General features: G+C 56.6%; 1 protein-coding gene across 3 annotated transcripts in view; it reads right to left on the minus strand.

Annotated features, from left to right (window-relative positions):
* The window catches only part of FAM3B (FAM3 metabolism regulating signaling molecule B), a 32113-nt gene extending 15549 nt beyond the window's left edge, over window positions 1-16564 (minus strand). Inside the window, exons 1-3 of one of the 3 annotated variants that reach the window (XR_005984715.1) lie at window positions 16343-16538; window positions 10333-10476; window positions 2103-2226 (exon numbers count right to left, since the gene is read on the minus strand). Coding sequence is in view for 2 of the 3 variants with exons in the window: in XM_041734846.1 (XP_041590780.1) it covers window positions 2103-2226; window positions 10333-10476; window positions 16343-16361 (287 nt within the window). In the remaining variant the exon portion in view is untranslated. Of the gene's footprint in view, window positions 1-2102; window positions 2227-10332; window positions 10477-16342 lie in introns of all 3 variants that reach the window. The other 2 variants (XM_041734846.1, XM_041734847.1) reach the window with 2 other exon arrangements.
* Window positions 16565-17486: the final 922 nt, after the last annotated feature.

Here is a 17486-nt window from a genome sequence, read left to right on the forward strand (position 1 = left end):
GCTAACCCAAGCGAATGACCTGCACTGGTCTGCAGGTCTCTGCTCATGTTCACTCCTCTGTTGGTTTTAACCTGCTTTTATTCGGGTCTACCCTGCTTTCCATCGCACTGTATTCCGAAAAACATGTGGAATGCTGTTTGAAGGCAGGCGAGCTACGTTTGGGTCCCACATAGCCATATCGTTAGGTGTTCCGTTAGACAACCGGATTCAAGTCCGTCTACCCAGCACGTCCAAGGACGCCGGGACGGAATCCTGGCTCTGCCACCACCTAGCTGCGTGACGAGGGGTGAGTGACTGGATCTGCCCATGAACCAGTTTCCTTGTCTGCATCGTGGGGGTGACAAATGGCATACCTCACAGAAAGTCACACGAGGCTGATACGTGGGCGCGTTAGTCTGTACCGGGTAAGCATGATGCTGTCGCTGTGACACCATGGTCAGGGGACTGTGCAACAGGCTCTGGGCACTGTGCAACAGTGGAAATCCCGGGCTCTGGGGTCTGACTCAGAACAAGCCCCTTCTGGCCACATGATTCTGATGAGCATCCCCATTCCACTGTCCCACTGGCTCCCAGGTCTCCCCCCATCCTTACTATGGGATCCTCAGTTTTCAGGCTGAACACTGGTCTCATCCACAGACCTCGTTGACCATCGCATTCAACGGGACACTCATCTCTGAAGCTCCACAGCGCCACCCAAAATTACCATATAGCATTCACCATGGACGTCCGGAAAATATGTTTCTCCAAGTGTAATGGTTCTTGGAGGCGAAGGGAGTGATCTGGCCACCCAGGTGACACGTGGTAGTGTCTAGAGACATGTGTGGTTGTCATGCCTGGACGGGGTGGCCCACGGCATCCAGCAAGGAGGCGCCCAGGATGCTGCAAAGCACACCTTGTACAGCACAGTCACTGGTCTGCAGGGTCAGCCGTGTTGAGGTGGAGAACCCTGAGCTGTGATATAAGCTCCTTGAGCACAAGAGCCACATTTATTACTGTTATTCGCCCCCCGAGCCACCTGGGGGTTCACCTGAAGGAATGTCTACCGATAAGCATCCTGGCGGAGTGAAGTAGGCCTTTAGTAAGCGATGGACCTGCACAGGGGGTATGGTTTCTGTTCACCTCCCTATACGGAATGGGGATGTGCCGAGGCCACGCCAGGAGGGGACGCTGAGCCCAGGGTGGCTCGTGTCTGGGTGTGCCTTGCACTCCTGGTGGGGGGCGGTGGGGGGGTAAGGCAAGCGCAGAGACATATGAACTAACAGTGGCGGAGAGGGACGGCGGCGAGGGCTGAGGGCTACCGCGGTGACCCAGCCGACTACGTGGAAGAAAGGTGCACCCAGTTGGGAGAAAGGGGTACGTAACTGGGAAAGGCTTCCTCCCAGTGCTGGGACCAGCCGGCGCTCTCTCTCCCGTGTAGGAATTGCTGTGTGGCCCACACATCCTTAGGCCAGGTGGTACGGGCTGAACTGTAGTGTCTCAAAATCAAAGGCTCATGTCCTAAACCCTAGATGCCCCAGAACGTGACCATATCTGGAGGCAGGGCCTTTAAAAACGAGCTCCTTAGGGTCAGCCCTAATCCCTAAGACTGGCGTCCTCTACGGGGGAGTCAGGACACAGACACACAGAGGGGGGACCCCGTGGGGATGCGTCTTGCAGCCCTCAGAGGGGACGAGCCCCACCCACATCTTGACCTTGGCCGCCTCCCTCCAGACCGCGGGGGAATAAGCGGCTGTTGTTTCAGCATCCGGTCTGCGGAGCTTTGGCAGGGCCGCCTGCGCCGCTGCAAACACTAGGCTGGGGGCAGTTCCAGGCGCCAGGATTGACTTAGGCTATCGTGGGTCACGCGGACACACAGACCCGGGAGGTGTGGGCTGCAGAGAGGAACAGCACCTGCTTTCATCCCTGCCCGGAGGGTCACACAGGAAGACGGAAGCACAACTGTGTCTGCGGACTCTTGGTGTTGCCATCACTTGGAAGGGTTATGGCACACGTGCAATAAAAAGCACAGGATACTTATCCACCTGCCGTCAAACGGGGGTTCCTCCCTGGGAAGGGAGGCAATCGGGTGGGGTGGCTGTTTTCTTCTTCCACACGGTACTCACAGCTCGTCCTCAAAGCAGATTTTGGCATACTTGTCCTGGCCGCCCCCGCTGAGCAAGCGGTACGCATAGGTGTTCAAGGGGCACGGGGTCCAGTGGTCGCATTTCTGCCTTTTAGGGGTTGGGGCTGCAACAAACAAGAATACAACAGTCAGCATCACGCAAGTATCTGCCCGCCGAACCCCGCTGCCCGGCCGTGATTGGCAGCCGTCCCGTCCTGGGACTTCACACTGGAGAGTCCCGAGAGGGTCACAACTTGTCATCAGCAGCGTCAGAAATTCCCCTGAAGACAAAGTTGATTTTGCCTGCGTTTGTCTTAAAGTAACAACTATGCCGAAGGGACGGGGGTGCTGAGTGGGCGTAACAATTCCAGGAGGGGTGGGAGCCCCTGCCCAGGGCTGGTCAGCTCACTGATGTTCTGGGCACGCACCGTGGGTTTTGTATCGGGACTAAAGAAAGTTCCCTCGGATCTCAGAGTGCTGGCGAACGAAGGAACAGCCACATATAGGGCATCATTCCAGGCTGCGTTTATGCAACTTGAAACACACACACGTACACACACACACACCCGGGACGCCCACTCTGGCCACCACTGATCCCTTTCCTTTCACTTGAGCCTGAGGCATTGGGCTTTTCTACTGGGGGTGCCATGAGGTCAGCAGGCCGGGGAGATGTCTCCCCAACACCCCCGCTTTACAGGGCTTTCCATCAGGGGCGGATGGGGGGGCCTGCCTGAGGACCCCAGCTGGCACCAGACAGGCCCACGGTCCTCCCTCACATCCACCGGGTGCGACGTGGCCATCGCCACCACGTGCACCCCAGCTCACGTCACTGTCCACAGGACCCGCTACGCTGGGCTCAGGTCAGCTCTAAGTCCCAAGTCCCCAGGACAAGAGCTCAGGAGGTGCTCTCAGTCGTCCGGTTTGACCAGAGACGAGCTGTGCTTCTCTGATCCAGGACGCACGGCTATGAGGGACAGCTGGTCAGGTGGCGAGGACATGCACACCAGCCCTGGCAGGCCCTGCTGGGGGGAATCGGGGTGTACATGTTCCCTGCGAAGGCCCAGCGTGCTGCCTGGCCTCGGGGCCTGGAGCTCCCCGGGGACCACGCACCCCTTCACACCCTTCACCGTCCCCATCACCTGCCCAGCCGGGGCTCAGCTGCCCGGTTTTCTTTCCTTTGTTTTTTTTTTTTTTTTAAATTTTTGTTTATTTATGATAGCCACAGAGAGAGAGAGAGAGAGAGAGAGAGAGAGAGGCAGAGACATAGGCAGAGGGAGAAGCAGGCTCCGTGCACCAGGAGCCCGATGTGGGATTCGATCCCGGGTCTCCAGGATCGCGCCCTGGGCCAAAGGCAGGCGCTAAACCACTGCGCCACCCAGGGATCCCCCTTCTTTCCTTTGTCTTGGCGCTCAGTGCTCTAATATCCTGTAACTTCCTCTCCCAATGTCACAGACGCTGAACCCTGCCCCGGCCCCGAGCCCCACACCAAAGCCAAGAGGGACAGCGAGACTTTCTGAACACTTGTGCCCACAGCTCTGGTCCACCTTGACCGATTTTTCTTCCTAGTAGTCTTTTTTTTTTTGTTTTGTTTTGTTTTAAACAAGGAAAGCCCATGAGATTTCCCCTTTCCTTATTTAATTTCTGCAGAAGGAAATTAAACATAACAGGAAAGCAAACTAAAGGGGAAAAAAATCCCATGTATTGTCACTCTGAAGGATCTTTATTGTTTTACCTTTTGGCATATTTTCTTCCAGATTCTTCTGTGCATAACAGAGGTTGGTAGGATTTACATTAAATTAAACATACTCAGGCCGTATGGTACTTATGTAAATGTTCAAGTAAGACATTCACTATGTTTTTTCTCAATCTCCAGACACCTAAACTTAAAGCCAAGGGCCCAACCATCAACATGAAAAAGTGCTACAAATACAGCATCTTCTCAGTGTCTTGGATTTTAGCTTTTTTTCTTTTTAATTTAATAATATCCATTATGTTAAATGTAGAGGTAATTTACCTGAAAACACAGCGAGCGTAATATCTGAAAATGTAACGTATTGATGAAAAGCACGTGTCCTGTTTCCTGACTTGCAGACATCCTGTATATATATATATATGGCCTTTCTAGAGTGAACACTCTTTTTTTCTTTAAAGATTGATTTATTTATCATGAAGATTGACTTATCATTTGAGAGAGCGACAGAGAGAGAGAGCACGCGAGCACAGACGGGGGAGGGGTAGAGGAAGAGGAAGAGAAGCGGATGCCCCGTTGAGCGGTGAGCCCGACGCGGGGCTCGATCCCACGACCCTGGGATCATGAGCTGAGCTGAAATCAATTGTCGGTTGCAGCTGCGTAAGCGACTGGGCCCCCCGGGCGCCCCCAGAGGGAATACTCTTGAAGTGGGATCCACCTTCATCCTACCTGTTACCTGCTTTGCCTGAGTGCAGGTGACGCTGTCCCCTTTACAAGCACACAGACTTCCTCACTTCTGTGGGGACCCTGCTGTCGTCCCCGACGCAGATGGAATGAGAGTCACGGGGACCTGGAACCTGCCCTCTGCTCTGGGAAAACATCGTTTCCAGGTCCTCTTGCCATTGCCACAGACCGTAGGGCTGCACTGGCTGCGTGACGCTCTCAACCGAAAGGACGTTAATCTGTATGGCGAGCGCTGGGCGGGCTGACAGGTGTGCCGTGCTGACTGGCAGAGGGGGACGGTCTCCCACGTACCCCACGGATCTTCCGAGACAAGGCCGGGAGGGCACATCGTGCCTCCTGACCCCCACATGGTAGGGTGATTCAGAGACGGAATGACAGCACATAGGTACAAAGGTGGCCGGGGTGACAGGAAGAGGTGTTTTGCTTTGTTTGAAAGCCAGGAGGCAGGAGTCCACATTGGGGTAGGACCTGGGTGAAGCAGGTCAGGAGGAAACGAAGGGACTGGGGCAGCGCAGGCTGGGTCCCAACCTGACTCTTCCTTATTCTTCCTCCTGCTGGCGATCCCTCCCGTGCACCTGGGGCTCAGGGACAGGAGCCAGGCAGCCGGCCCAGTGGAGCAAGCACAGTACTGGATGGACAAGACTTGACCTGCCCATCTCTGCTGCCCTTTTGGCCTTCTTGCCCAGGATGTTCACCCCAAGGCCTGACGCTGGAGTTTCCCAGGGTGCCCATCCCTGGGGGTCCCTATGGATGATCTCCCATCACCCCTCATCCCGGGCAGGGGGGATGGTCAGTGGCACAACCAGGCAAGGGCCTTGCTGTCCACACAGCAGCCGGCTCCCCTGGGTGCTTGTGGTGGGCTGGAAGCAGGACCCTGTGCCTTCCCAGGAGTGCCGAGGGCAGGTCTTCCGAACCTGTGGCCCTGCCGCTCAGGTCCCAGGGAAATGTGGGTGCCCTTCCTGTGGATAGGCACAGGCACAGGTGCACTTTCTAGAAGGGAGGTGCTTGATTCTCATCAGATTCTCCAAGGAGAAGGTGGCTCTCCTGGTGACCAGGGATGACACGGAGGAGGTATTTTCTTGAAGTGCCTGAGAATGGTTGGGGAGTCTGCGTGGCATCTCAAAAAGGCTTTTTTAACCTTCTAACCATTCCCTGGAAGCACAAAATGTTATTATGGGATCAAAGAAAGAAGATCGGGGGCACCTGGGTGGCTCAGTGGATGAGCGTCTGCCTTCAGCCCAGGGCATGACCCCGGGGTCCTGGGATCGAGTCCCGCATCGGGCTCCCTGCAAGGAGCCTGCTTCTCCCTCTGTGTCTCTGCCTCTCTCTGTCTTTCCTTCTTTAGGATGGGGCCGTGGCGGGGTAGACACATCTCACGAGACAGAGCTCTTTCCAAACCCTGCCTCTTGCCCATCATATACCCCAGTAGAATCACTCCCTAATTCCACGGGATTCTTTTTTTTTTAATTTTTATTTATTTATGATAGTCACAGAGAGAGAGAGAGAGAGAGGCAGAGACACAGGCAGAGGGAGAAGCAGGCTCCATGCACCGGGAGCCCGACGTGGGATTCGATCCTGGGTCTCCAGGATCGCTCCCTGGGCCAAAGGCAGGCGCCAAACCGCTGCACCACCCAGGGATCCCCCACGGGATTCTTATTACACAGATATTTACTCAAAAAACATCTGTTAAGTACCAGATACTGCGTTGCCTCTAGGTCCTCTGCATTTTTTTTGAAATTCTTTCCCCAAAGACCGAATGGGAAAGCCCACGTGACGGTGCGGGAGCTGATGCCCAGGCAGGAGGAAGAGGCCTGCTCCTCAGGGTCCTGCTTACCCGTCTCCTGAGACACCTGCCTGTTGGTGTAAGTAAGACCCTGAGCCCCGATCGGCACCGTGGCTCCAACAGAGTGGCCTCGTGCTGCGAATTTCGGTCTTAGAAACCATTTTCTTGCTGAGGGAAGTCTTGCCTTATTTCTTATCCTTGCATTCGCTAAAACAAATATAGGTTCTTAGGCGCCAGCTCGAACCCATAGATTTTTTAATTTCCTGGAGCGGGGTCCAGGAATCTGTCTCTTTGAAATACTTCCTGATTTGGGAACCATGACAACGCTCACCCCTTTAGACGAGGAAGGTGACTCTCGAAATGTGATCCTGCCGTTTCTGCCAGGCAAACAGGAAAGGTGCTCCCTGGGTGTGCGTCTGACCACATTTCAGCCATGTCAACTCGCCTCATTGTTCCCAATGAGATTAAAGTCCAGTCCACAGAAATAAAAGCCCAGAAGGCACCCAAAGAGTGCTGGTCTCCCAGATGAGGAGCGACAATGATCTCTTGGGTGCCCCGAGGGCTGTGAGGTGGCACAGACTGTCAATGCTCCACTCCATCAGGCTCGGCGGTACCAACGCGGAAGGATGCCAAACCCCGCGGAGAGACGGGACGGGCGCAGCACTGTCACCCTCGTGGGCCCATCCCCACGTTCCCCCCCCAATTCCTGCTTCTGGGCCCTCACTGTGGGGGCACGGACACGGGAGCCAGGTGGGGAGCTCAGGCCCTACCGGCCACCGTGGTTTTTGGAGGACCTCGCACCGTGCAAGGCAGGGGCCAATCTGGAACTAGAAAGAGCCTCTGACATAGAGACGTGTGCCGTGTCCCTTCTGGGTCATTGTCGGAGGCCATGACAACTAGCTAGTGGCAGAATTAGAATTGAAAGTCGTTTTTCCAGCTTTTTGCCGCAACAGCAGCCACTTAGTGGTTGTTAGCTCCTTCGGTCTTGGCTGAGAGTCTAGGAAGGCAGATCGGGTTGGCTTGGCTCCATCGCACGAGGGCTTCTAAGAGGATGACTCGATGACCGCACTGCCGAGGCCCACGGGCGAACATTTCAACAGGATTCTGCTTCACGTACTCTCCCCTGAAACCGACCTTCGAGGTCTAGGGTCGCGAGCTGCGGGTGGGGGCGTACGTGGCTTCCAACCAGACTCACCCCTCGCGGGTCCACACTGCCCATCTCATAGACACGCACTGCAGAAGTACTTGCTGAACGCCCCACGCGTCCCCAGCTCCACAGGCCAGCAGCGGTATGAACCCAGGAGGGCACGGACCCGCGGGGTAAGAATTACCTTGGGAAAGCCCAAAGCCAGCGTCACAGGGCCTCTGCAGCCGCACAGGGGGTTGAGTCACTTTAAGAGAATAGTTAATGAAGCAGAAAAGCAACCCAAGGATTAAGGTGAAAGTCCAAGGGGTAGGGGGGCAGGTGTCAGGGCAAAGCGCAGGTGGGCTCAGTCCAGGCGGCCTCGGCCACGGGAGGGGTGGGGGAGTGCTCCGTGCTGGCCTCTGGCTCCTCGGCCCCTTTCTTTTGTGCCCAACAGTAATCTCACATGTCAACATGCTCCTTCCCTTGCTTCAGATCGGACCAGACGCCAGGGGTCACTGAGGACATTTAGGACAAACACTCCCAGGGAGGCGTCAGGGTCACGCTGCTGAGCCAACAGTATGACCTACGCTCTTTCTCGAGCCCTGTCCAAGGCCAGGTGTACCCTGTGCTCCATGGGCAGAGGAATGCAGGTGTCTATAGGGGGCCAGGCACCCGCTAAGGGCTGTGCAGGCAGCGTCTGGCCAAAGAGGCCTTGTGCTTGCATGGGGGCCACTCTCTGGGGCGCTGACAACGGCATGAAATGAGCCCTCCCCAGAGCCCACAGAGCGCCAAGGGCGACGCAGCCCCCTTTACTCTTATCGACATAAGCGCAGGACCACCAATCACTCACTAGGCTCAACCCCCAAACTCCGAGCCCACCAGACTCCCAGGAAACCCTGGCTCCCTCCAAAGTGGAGCCAGGACACAGCCCTCATGCCAGCCGCAGCCACCCCTCCACCCCGCTCCTGCCACCTTTGGGTTTCCGGTAACCATACAGCGCTCCAGTCCCAGGGGAAGGTGACCGGGCCTCCCTGGCCCACCCTGGGGGGAACGAATGAGCCCCTTCTCAGACGACAGAGGCAGCTCCTAGGAGTCCTGGGCAGACTGTGCATTTCATGGGACAACAGAGAAAGCGAGAAAGCCTTGTCCCCCACACCCGTCCCATGCACGGCTCTGCCTTGGCGCTGGGCCTCCTCCCCGTCCACCCAACTCCCCAAACGCAAGCATATTCACCATGGAAACCATGAAAAATATAAACACCAACAGGCCCCTGGGTGGAACAGCAGGTTCAGCGTCGGACTCTTGGTTTCCACCCAGGTCATGGTGGCTGGGTCATGAGATTGAGCCCTTCTTCGGGCTTCCTGCGCAGCAGAGAGTCTGCTTGAGATTCTCTCTGCCTCTGCCCAGCCCCCCTCATGTGAGCTCTCTCTAAATAAACAGGTAATTTTAAAAATCCAGGCAGTCATAGTCGATTCCTGGAAACTTGCTGGGGTTTGGGGGGGGGGTGTCCTAAAAGGTAATTAACCTGAAAAGAAATTGTTTCTACAAAATTTAAAAAAAATATTTTATGTTATTATTATTTTCTTTTAAGATTTTTCTCTTTAGGTGATCTCTACACCCAACGTGGGGCTCAGGCTCACAACCACAAGATCAAGAGTCACACGCTCCACCGACTGCACCAGCCGAGTGTCCCCAGCTTTTATAAATTTTTTAGGTCATCACTCAGTTCTTTATATCTGTGCAAGTTATTTTTCTTTTTTTTAAAATTTTTATTTATTTATGATAGTCACACAGAGAGAGAGAGAGAGGCAGAGACACAGGCAGAGGGAGAAGCAGGCTCCATGCACCGGGAGCCCGACGTGGGATTCGATCCCGGGTCTCCAGGATCGTGCCCTGGGCCAAAGGCAGGCACCAAACCGCTGCGCCACCCAGGGATCCCCGTGCAAGTTATTTTTCTATAATTTATCTCTGTATTAAAAAATTTGCCAGCTTACGTATTCACAATGAGATTTCATAAGAGGGTACACATTACTACTTGAGTGTCCTGCCTGCTTTTGCAAAGGAGATTCTAATGGAGATTTTGAGATTTCATTTTATTTCCAATTTCAGTTGCATTATTCTGAATGCCTATTTTTATTTAATACATCGAAATTTGTTTTCTTTTTTTTTTTTAAAAAAAAGATTTTATTTATTTATTCATGAGAGACACAGAGAGAGGCAGAGACACAGGCAGAGGGAGAAGCAGGCTCCATGCAGGGAGCCCTACATGGGACTCGATCCTTGGTCTCCAGGATCAGGCCCTGGGCTGAAGGTGGCGCTAAACTGCTGAGCCACCAGGGTTGCCCTAAATTTGTCTTCCTAACATCATAATTTGTCTTGGGGTCTCACAGAGGGATGAGCAGGGGTATTTACCTTGGAAGGGTGTGGGAACGGAAGGGGCAGGTATTACCTCCCCTCTCTTCTCCTCCTCCTTCCCTTCTTCTCCTTCCCCTCCCCTTCCCCATCCTCCTCCCCTTCCCCACCCTCTTCCCCTCCCCCTTCCTCTTCCTTTCCCCCTTCCTCCTCCCCTTCCCCACCCTCCTCCTCTCCCCCTTCCTCCTCCCCTTCCCCACCCTCCTCCTCTCCCCCTTTCTCTACCCCCTCCTTCCTCCTCCCCTTTCTCCTCCCTTCCCTCTCCCCCTCCCCTCCTCCTCTCCCCTTCCCCTTTCTCCTCCCCTCTCCCTCCCAGCTCCTCCTCACTGCCCTGATCATCACCAGCACCACCACCACCACCACGAGGCCAGCTGGGGCAGAGCTGAGGCCAGGACCCCCTCCTCGCACTGCAGCTGAGCCGCAGAAGTGTTAGTCGGCACCCCCCACCCCACCCCACCCCTGGGACTGGTACTCACCCTTGAGGAGGGGCTTCTCAGCGATGCTCCGGAAGCCGTAAACAGCTCTGGTCAGGGACACCTCTGGAATGAGCTCTGCCAGCAGGTACCCGGAATACCAGGCGCTTATGGAGGCAAAGAAGAAGAACGCGGCCTTCAAAGTACCTGGGGACAGACACGGGGCAACTGTGGAGGCCCAGGGCACGGGGGCCACCCTGACCCCACTTCCTGCGTCAGCGCCTGCAGGGCGCTGTGGGGACCAGGTCCTCCCTGGGAAGTGGCAGGTGGGTAGGGGCCTGGGGGGGGGGGGGGCAACGAGGCCCTGAGACTTGGCTGGCGGTGCTGAGACTCTTGAGGTCACGGCAGCAGATAATAGAAACGAGGTTTGAATGTTTTCTGCACCAAGTTTTTATTCGTGCCGCTGGTCTGGGTTTCAGAGCTTCCTCCAGTGCTAACACCAGTGACTCGTTAGTGGCCTCGTGACCCAACAAGCCTGACGGGGGCCTAAAAAGACAAAAGTGGCTCATTCCTTTGTGAGACAATCAGATTGGAGGAGGCTTTTGGAGGCAGACCGACAATTCGAGAGGGCAGGGATTGTTCTGTGTATGCTGAGAACAGCACCTGGCGTCCTGTGAATATGCAAAGGGTCCCTGTAACTTTGGGAAAAGCACCAAACCTGTCATTATCATCACAGACAAGCATACAGGGAAACCTAAGTTTTGCAGCAGAAGATGCCTGGAGGCAATCTTTCTGGTTGATTGGCTCTGGTATGTTCCTCCCAATTTTTTTTTTTTAAAGATTTTATTTATTTATTTGACAGAGAGAGACAGGAAGCATAAGCAGGGGGAGCGGCAGAGAGAGAGGAAGAGCCTGGCGTGGGGCTCGATTCCAGGACTCTGGGATCATGACCTAAGCCGAAGGCAGACACTTCGCCGAGTGAGTCGCCAGGTGCCTTTCTTCTTCCCAATATTTAAGGAAAAGACATTACCCGCTCCTAGGTCACAGGAGGCCTAGCAAAGGACAGGGGTAGGAAAGAGAAGGGAGGGCTGGGGAGGGACCTCCCACCTGACCCCACAACCACCTGCACCTGCGGCTGCCTCACTTCTGCACAGGCTCAGGCTAAGTGCCTGGAAATAGCCATCCCCTCCCACGGCCCCTGGGGCTCACCTCGCACCCCCTGGCCCAGGGCCGCTGTGCTGGTCAAGGCCTCCAAAGTCCTCAGTCCCCGGATGACAGGCACCCCCGTGTGTGTCCCCCCTGGATGACACCCACGCTCCTGAAGGCGCTCCCACTTTGCGGGCACCCCCGGCCCTCTCTGCTGGCATTCCCTCCCAGGGCACAGCCTGGGCCTCTCCTCTGGACCCCAGGATTAGCCCACCCAGACAATCCTCTGAGCTCCCGACAGGGCTGCCCAACTGCCAACCTGCCGTCTGCGCCCCGGGAGGTTGGGGCCTCACACTTCGCACGTCCCAGAGGAAAACCCTTCATTCTCCCCTCCCCCCCGCCCCACCAGATCTGCCCGCGGCCCACATCTGGACCATCTCAGTGGATGGTCGGGGTCAGGTGCCAGACACCTGGAAACCTTCCTTTGTTTCACACTTGCCCTCCCGGCGCTGATGGGATCCGCCGGCCAGTCTCGTCGGGGTCACCTCCACCATAAATCTCACCTCCACAGGCTTTTCTTCATCTCTACTGCCCCCCTTCCCAGGCCACCACCATCACTACTTCCCTCTTGAGAGGGGGGGGGTTGGGCGGGGTGTGGGTGGGGGTGGGGGTGGGGGAGTGACAACCCCACACCCTGCTGCGTTCTACACAGTGTGTGGACTCGCCACAGGGGATGTGATAAAGGTCGTATCTGGACTTTGTCCCATCTCCTGGCACAGACCGCCTACAGCCCTTGGTATCTCCTGGTAGGACTATCTGCTGTTATTCTCCAGAGGCCCCTTTCGGCCACACCTGAGCTGACGCTCACAGGACAGAGGTCAAGGAGTGTCCCCAGGTGGCTTTAAGGGAGAGGATTGGAGGGCTTGAGGGCTCCACCCGGCCTCTGACCTCCAGGAAGGAGACGACGGGGAGCCTGAGGTGGCTATGCAATCACCGAAGAACTCTGGACTCCCGAAGCGATGCTGGGCCTCCTCCTGATAGCAAATGCACGTGTGTGTGTGTGCGTGTGTGTGTGTGTGTGTGTGTGTGTGTCTCCGAGGCTGGGGCCCTCCCAGTCTTCCACCCAGAGGCTTCCTCGTATGGCCGGTGCTCCGGATCCGTGGACCGTCCACAGGGGATGTCCCCTCGGATGGCACATTTCAGTTTCATGGGACGAGCTGGTCTTTTCCAAGCGTGCACGCCAACGTCCGTTAGGTTCCTCCATTATTCCAAACCGTGCGGCCCCCGAGCCTGTTAGAAGGTCACGCAGGGGTGGCTTCTGTAAGGACAGGGTGGCCGCTGCAGTTTGCGGGGCCGAAGGGACACCTCCACGCTGGGGAAATGAGCCACAGGAAACAAACTGAGAGCCACGGGCTTGGCTGACTCCGTCCCCACAACTCCTGTTGGCTCTGCGCTGGTCACACTGATCCGCGAGCCTCGGCCCTGACCTGCCAGGGACCTTGGTGTGAGTCTGTCCCTCCGCCTGCAGGCCGTGCTCCTCCGTGGCCTCCGGCCTTCTCTCTGTCCTTCCAGGGCTCCCCCAGCCTCGGTGCAGCCTGCCACACAGCCCCTCATCAGCCCTTCCCATGTCTTGTTGGCACTGCACACCAAGGGTCTTCCCCCTCCGGGGCTGTGCCCGCACACCAAGACAGTGCATGGGTCACAGAGGTTCCAGAAAATTCTTTCAGAGGCACACGGAGCAAGCAGTGCGGTGTGCCTGCTGGAAACGGAGTCAGTATCGATTGGTTCAAGGGCAACAATAGGCCTTTGTGTCCTGTGTGTGTCAGATCGCAGCTGGACTCTTTTAACCAAGTGTCATATTTAAGGAAGACAATGGGCAAACCAGAGACGCATTTGCAGGATCTTCTGGTCGCCTCGTCTCGGGTGAGGTCTCTGAGCAGAGGTGCTGTTTAGCTCGGAGGACACTGAAACAGAACATGATGCTACCTTCCAAATGTGTAGAGACAGCTACACGGAAGGGAGACGTGACTCTGTCCCCAGCTGAACAAGGACACACGAATGGAAGTGACAGGGAGGGTCATGATGAATGCACCCTCACGGGCACAGCTATAAACCACAGCTGGCCTGCCTTGCAAGCAATAAGCTCCCAATCCCGGACGCCTCCCGGGAAAGCGGAAAGCATCGGTGCTTTAGGTGAGGGGTGAGCAGGTGACGTTAGGCCTGGGGAGAGCTGGTTTCTGCCGTTGGCCCAGAAAAGCCAAGACCTAGAACTAGAGCCACCTCGAGGCGGAAGGAGAGACCAGGCGGCATGGACTGGGACCAGTCCACCAGGAGAGTTTGGGGGCCCATGCCAGCGGCCAGCTAGACCGGCAGCCAGTGCGCAGGCCTTACGGTCGCAGAAGTAGCCCAGGTGCCAGGGGAACTTATGCTGGAGGAGACAGCAGTCCTAAGACCAACTTGCGCTAAGCCAGGCTACAGGTAGGGGGATCCCAGGGCACTATCTACCCCTCCAGCCCCGGGGACCCTGAAGAAGGCAACTCCGAACCCCTCAAGAACACATTTTCTTTGGTGGGATCTCCTTCAGCATGAAGCAGGGTGAGGAAGCCGTCACCAGCGGCCTCGCCAACATGAACCCAAATCCCCTTGCCCTGGACCTCCTGCACCTCTTATCCTGGGGGGGGCGGCAGGGGTACGAGAGGGCTGAGGGTGGATGAGCCCTACTCGTCCTCCTCGAGACTCGGCTGCTTTGGCCTCAGTAGGCACTGCTGTCACTGTCCTCCTGCTGGCTGAGGCTTCACGGCAGAAAGGCTGGGAAAGGGAAACGTCACGCCTGAACGCCACAGTAGGTTTGGAAGGTGGCCTGCCTGGGAAGTTTCACACACCAACGCCCTACTTTGGAGGGGTCAGGATGACCGCTACCAGGCAGCTGCCCCACAGGTGGCGGTGGCTTAACTTACTCCACCCATTCGGTCGGAACGTCCCTCCTGTGGACTTTCTACCTGGGACAGACCCAGGGCCTGACTGACCCAGGAAAATGCTGCTTCTAAGAATGTTGCCGAATCCCAAGCTCACAAAATCCAAAGGAACATGGTTCCGAGTTTCTGCAGGTGACTCTCCCCTAACCACACACGTCCAGATGAACACAAATCTGGTGTTAGGTCAAAGCTTTATGTGAAAGGACCACATGGCCCATGAACGACTCACAAGGGCTATGTGAGAAAGAGGTGTGGGTAGGAAGTAACCAGCAAAACGTTTTCAAGAATATAAAATAGAGGGACGCCTGGGTGGCTCAGCGGTTGGGCATCTGCCTTCGGCCCAGATCCTGGAGTCTCAGGATCGAGTCCCGCATCGGGCCCCCTGCATGGAGCCTGCTTCTCTCTCTCCCTGTGTCTCTGCCTCTCCCTCTGTGTGTCTCTCATGAATAAATAAAATTATATGTAAAAAAAGAATATAAAATAGAGGGGTGCCAGGGTGGCCCCATTGGTTAAGCATCTGCCTTTGGCATGGGCCATGATCTCGGGGTCCCTGCTCAGCGAGGAGCCTGCCTCTCCTGCTCCTGCTGCTTGTGTTCTGTCAAATAAATAAACAAATAAAATCTTAAAAAAAAAAAAAGAATGTAATATGGAAATAATGAGGGGCACCTGGATGGCTCAGTGGTTGAGCATCTGCTTTAGGCTCAGGGCATGATCCCAGGTCTGGGGATTGAGTCCCACATTGGGCTCCCCTGCAGGGAACCTGCTTCTCCCTCTGCCTGTGTCTCTACCTCTCTCTGTGTATCTTTCTTGAATAATTCTTTTTTTGTTTTAAAAGGAAGAATGAAAAAAAATCTTCCAAAATAGCTATGAAAGTCAGTGCCCCAAGAGAGATGTTTTCTCCCCCGCCAAAAAGACCTATTTCCACCCATTTATCCTACAGTCCACACGAGTTACCAAAAACAGTGCCATTCATAAAGTTTTGCAGAGAACATGACTATTTCACACGATAAAGAAAAACCTTAAACTCTTGTCTTCCCAAACTTTGGGAAAGGAGCCGCAAGGGTGGCACTTAGAGCTTTCTGGAGTGTGCCCCAACGAAAGGCGGTTTAGCCCACCACCTACCCGGCAGACCAGCTGCCCTCCTGGGAAGGGGAGGTGGCCACCACAGAGAATTCACCATTTCTGAACTTCCCATTTTTGCACAAGATATGCTCCCTTGCTCCAGAAGGAATCCGGATTCCTCAGATTATAGGAAGCAAACAGCAAACTGAACCAGGAAGGCAAAGGTGGGCAGGTCCACCGGGGAACCCCAGAGCACCCTGTAAAGCAAGGCCGGCAGACGCGGAGGTCAGGACCAGCGGCTTGGAGAGACCACATGGCTGGTGGGATGAGCATTTTGTTTTTTCTTCCCTTTTTCCTTTTTTTTTCCCCCAAGCCTTGTGCAGGCTCAAGTAATTTGATACTTGGGGGAAAAAAAAACTTAAAAGCGGCCTCACAAAAGGGATGCAGGCACATCTTTTACAGTGGGTGTCAATGGAGCAGTCCACATGAATCCGTCCCCACTTGCCAGCCACTCACATCCCCGGGCCACTTAAAAAGGCTGCCTCAGTGTCCCTGGCTTTTCCTAACTTCCTAGGCTGGTCTGGCCAGTGCAGCGCCAGGTGGAGCCCACGAAGCAGCCCCGTGGGGGGGTGCCGGGGCCCGGGCATCCCGGCAGGCACAGCCCCCCTGCTCCCCGTGCACCTGCTCCAGCCGCACCTGCCCTCCCCACACCTACTCTGCAGGCAAAGCCTCCGGCTCCGGACGGGGGACCCAGCGAACCGGCCCTGCAGGACTGGAGCCCGCGATTCTGCTCCCGGGGCTGCGGGGAGACCCGCGGGGGTCGGGGGGGGGTCCCGGGGAGGGCCAGGGCGCCGGCTCTGCACTGCTCCCGCCGCGGAGGTCGCACTCACCTGCAGTCCAGGGGCGCATCTTCGGGCGCAGCTCGCCGGCGACCGCACAGGGCCTCGCAGGGGCCGCGGGCGACCGGGACGCGCCCTCGAAGCGCACAAGAGGTGCAGAGGGCGGGCAGAGGGGCCTCACGGAAGCGCAGGCCGGCTGGGGCCGGGCGGGGGCTGGCCGGGCAGGCGCCTGCAGATCCGGCAGGTGCGGGCCGGCAGGTGCGCGGGGCGGCGCCCAGGAGCTCCACCAGCCTGCGGCCCAGGAGGGATGCTGCCTCCGCTCCGCCGACAGGGGGCCCGGAGTAGGGACAGGGTCTGTCCCCCTGGGGGGAGGACCCCGTGTCCCTTAACGGTTTGCAGCCCCAGCCGCCAGTGCAATGCCTCCCGAGGGGAAATGGCTATGAAGCAGGCCCTGAGCCCAGTCCTCGCAGGTTCCAAGTTGGCGGCCGGCCCCGGGGCCAGCGTCAGAAGGCTCCTGCTTCTTCCAGAACAGTCCTGCTGCCCGCTGTGGGTTGCACAGCTCCGCACGGTCCTCCACCTCTTGCTTCCTCCTTTACTTCGGGGGCCCGTTTGAGGGAAACCAAGGACAGTGCCCGCAGCCCCACGGTCAGGGTCGCAGACCTGCAGGTCCTTTGGTCCACACAGAGGCCGAGGTACCAGGGTGGGAGTCTGGCAGGTGTTTGAAGACCGCTTCCCGGAAGCTGCCCCAGCTGCTCTCCCTGCAGACCTACGTTCCAGACACCCACCAGGTGCTCTTTGGAACACACTGTAGTCATAGTGGCCTCCGTCGGCCAAGGGCGAGTTAAGGCTCCAAGGGCAGTTGGTCACTTCTGCAGAAGAGTGTTCCAGGTGGGCAGGGCTCTGCAAAAGACCCACCCCCACTCCCAGAGCCCGCGGGCTCCGCAGTTCTGCTCTGTTCCTGTTTCTCCTTCCCTGAAAAGCCCAGAGGTCTTACCTCATCCCAGGATGCTCACCACCCTGCGGGGTGGCACAAAGGACTTGACCATGACCCTGGTGTTCACCACTGTCTTTGCCTCCTAAGGAGCTCCTGTGTGGCCCCATCCAGGGAGCCTGGGGACACATGTCCTGTGGATGGCTTGGCTTTACCCTCCCAGGTCAGTCCTCCCCCGACTGTCTCCCCAGTCAGGGGGCTCAG

The sequence above is a fragment of the Vulpes lagopus genome, chromosome 20 (genome assembly GCF_018345385.1).
Source record: "Vulpes lagopus strain Blue_001 chromosome 20, ASM1834538v1, whole genome shotgun sequence".
Taxonomy (NCBI): Eukaryota; Metazoa; Chordata; class Mammalia; order Carnivora; family Canidae; genus Vulpes; species Vulpes lagopus.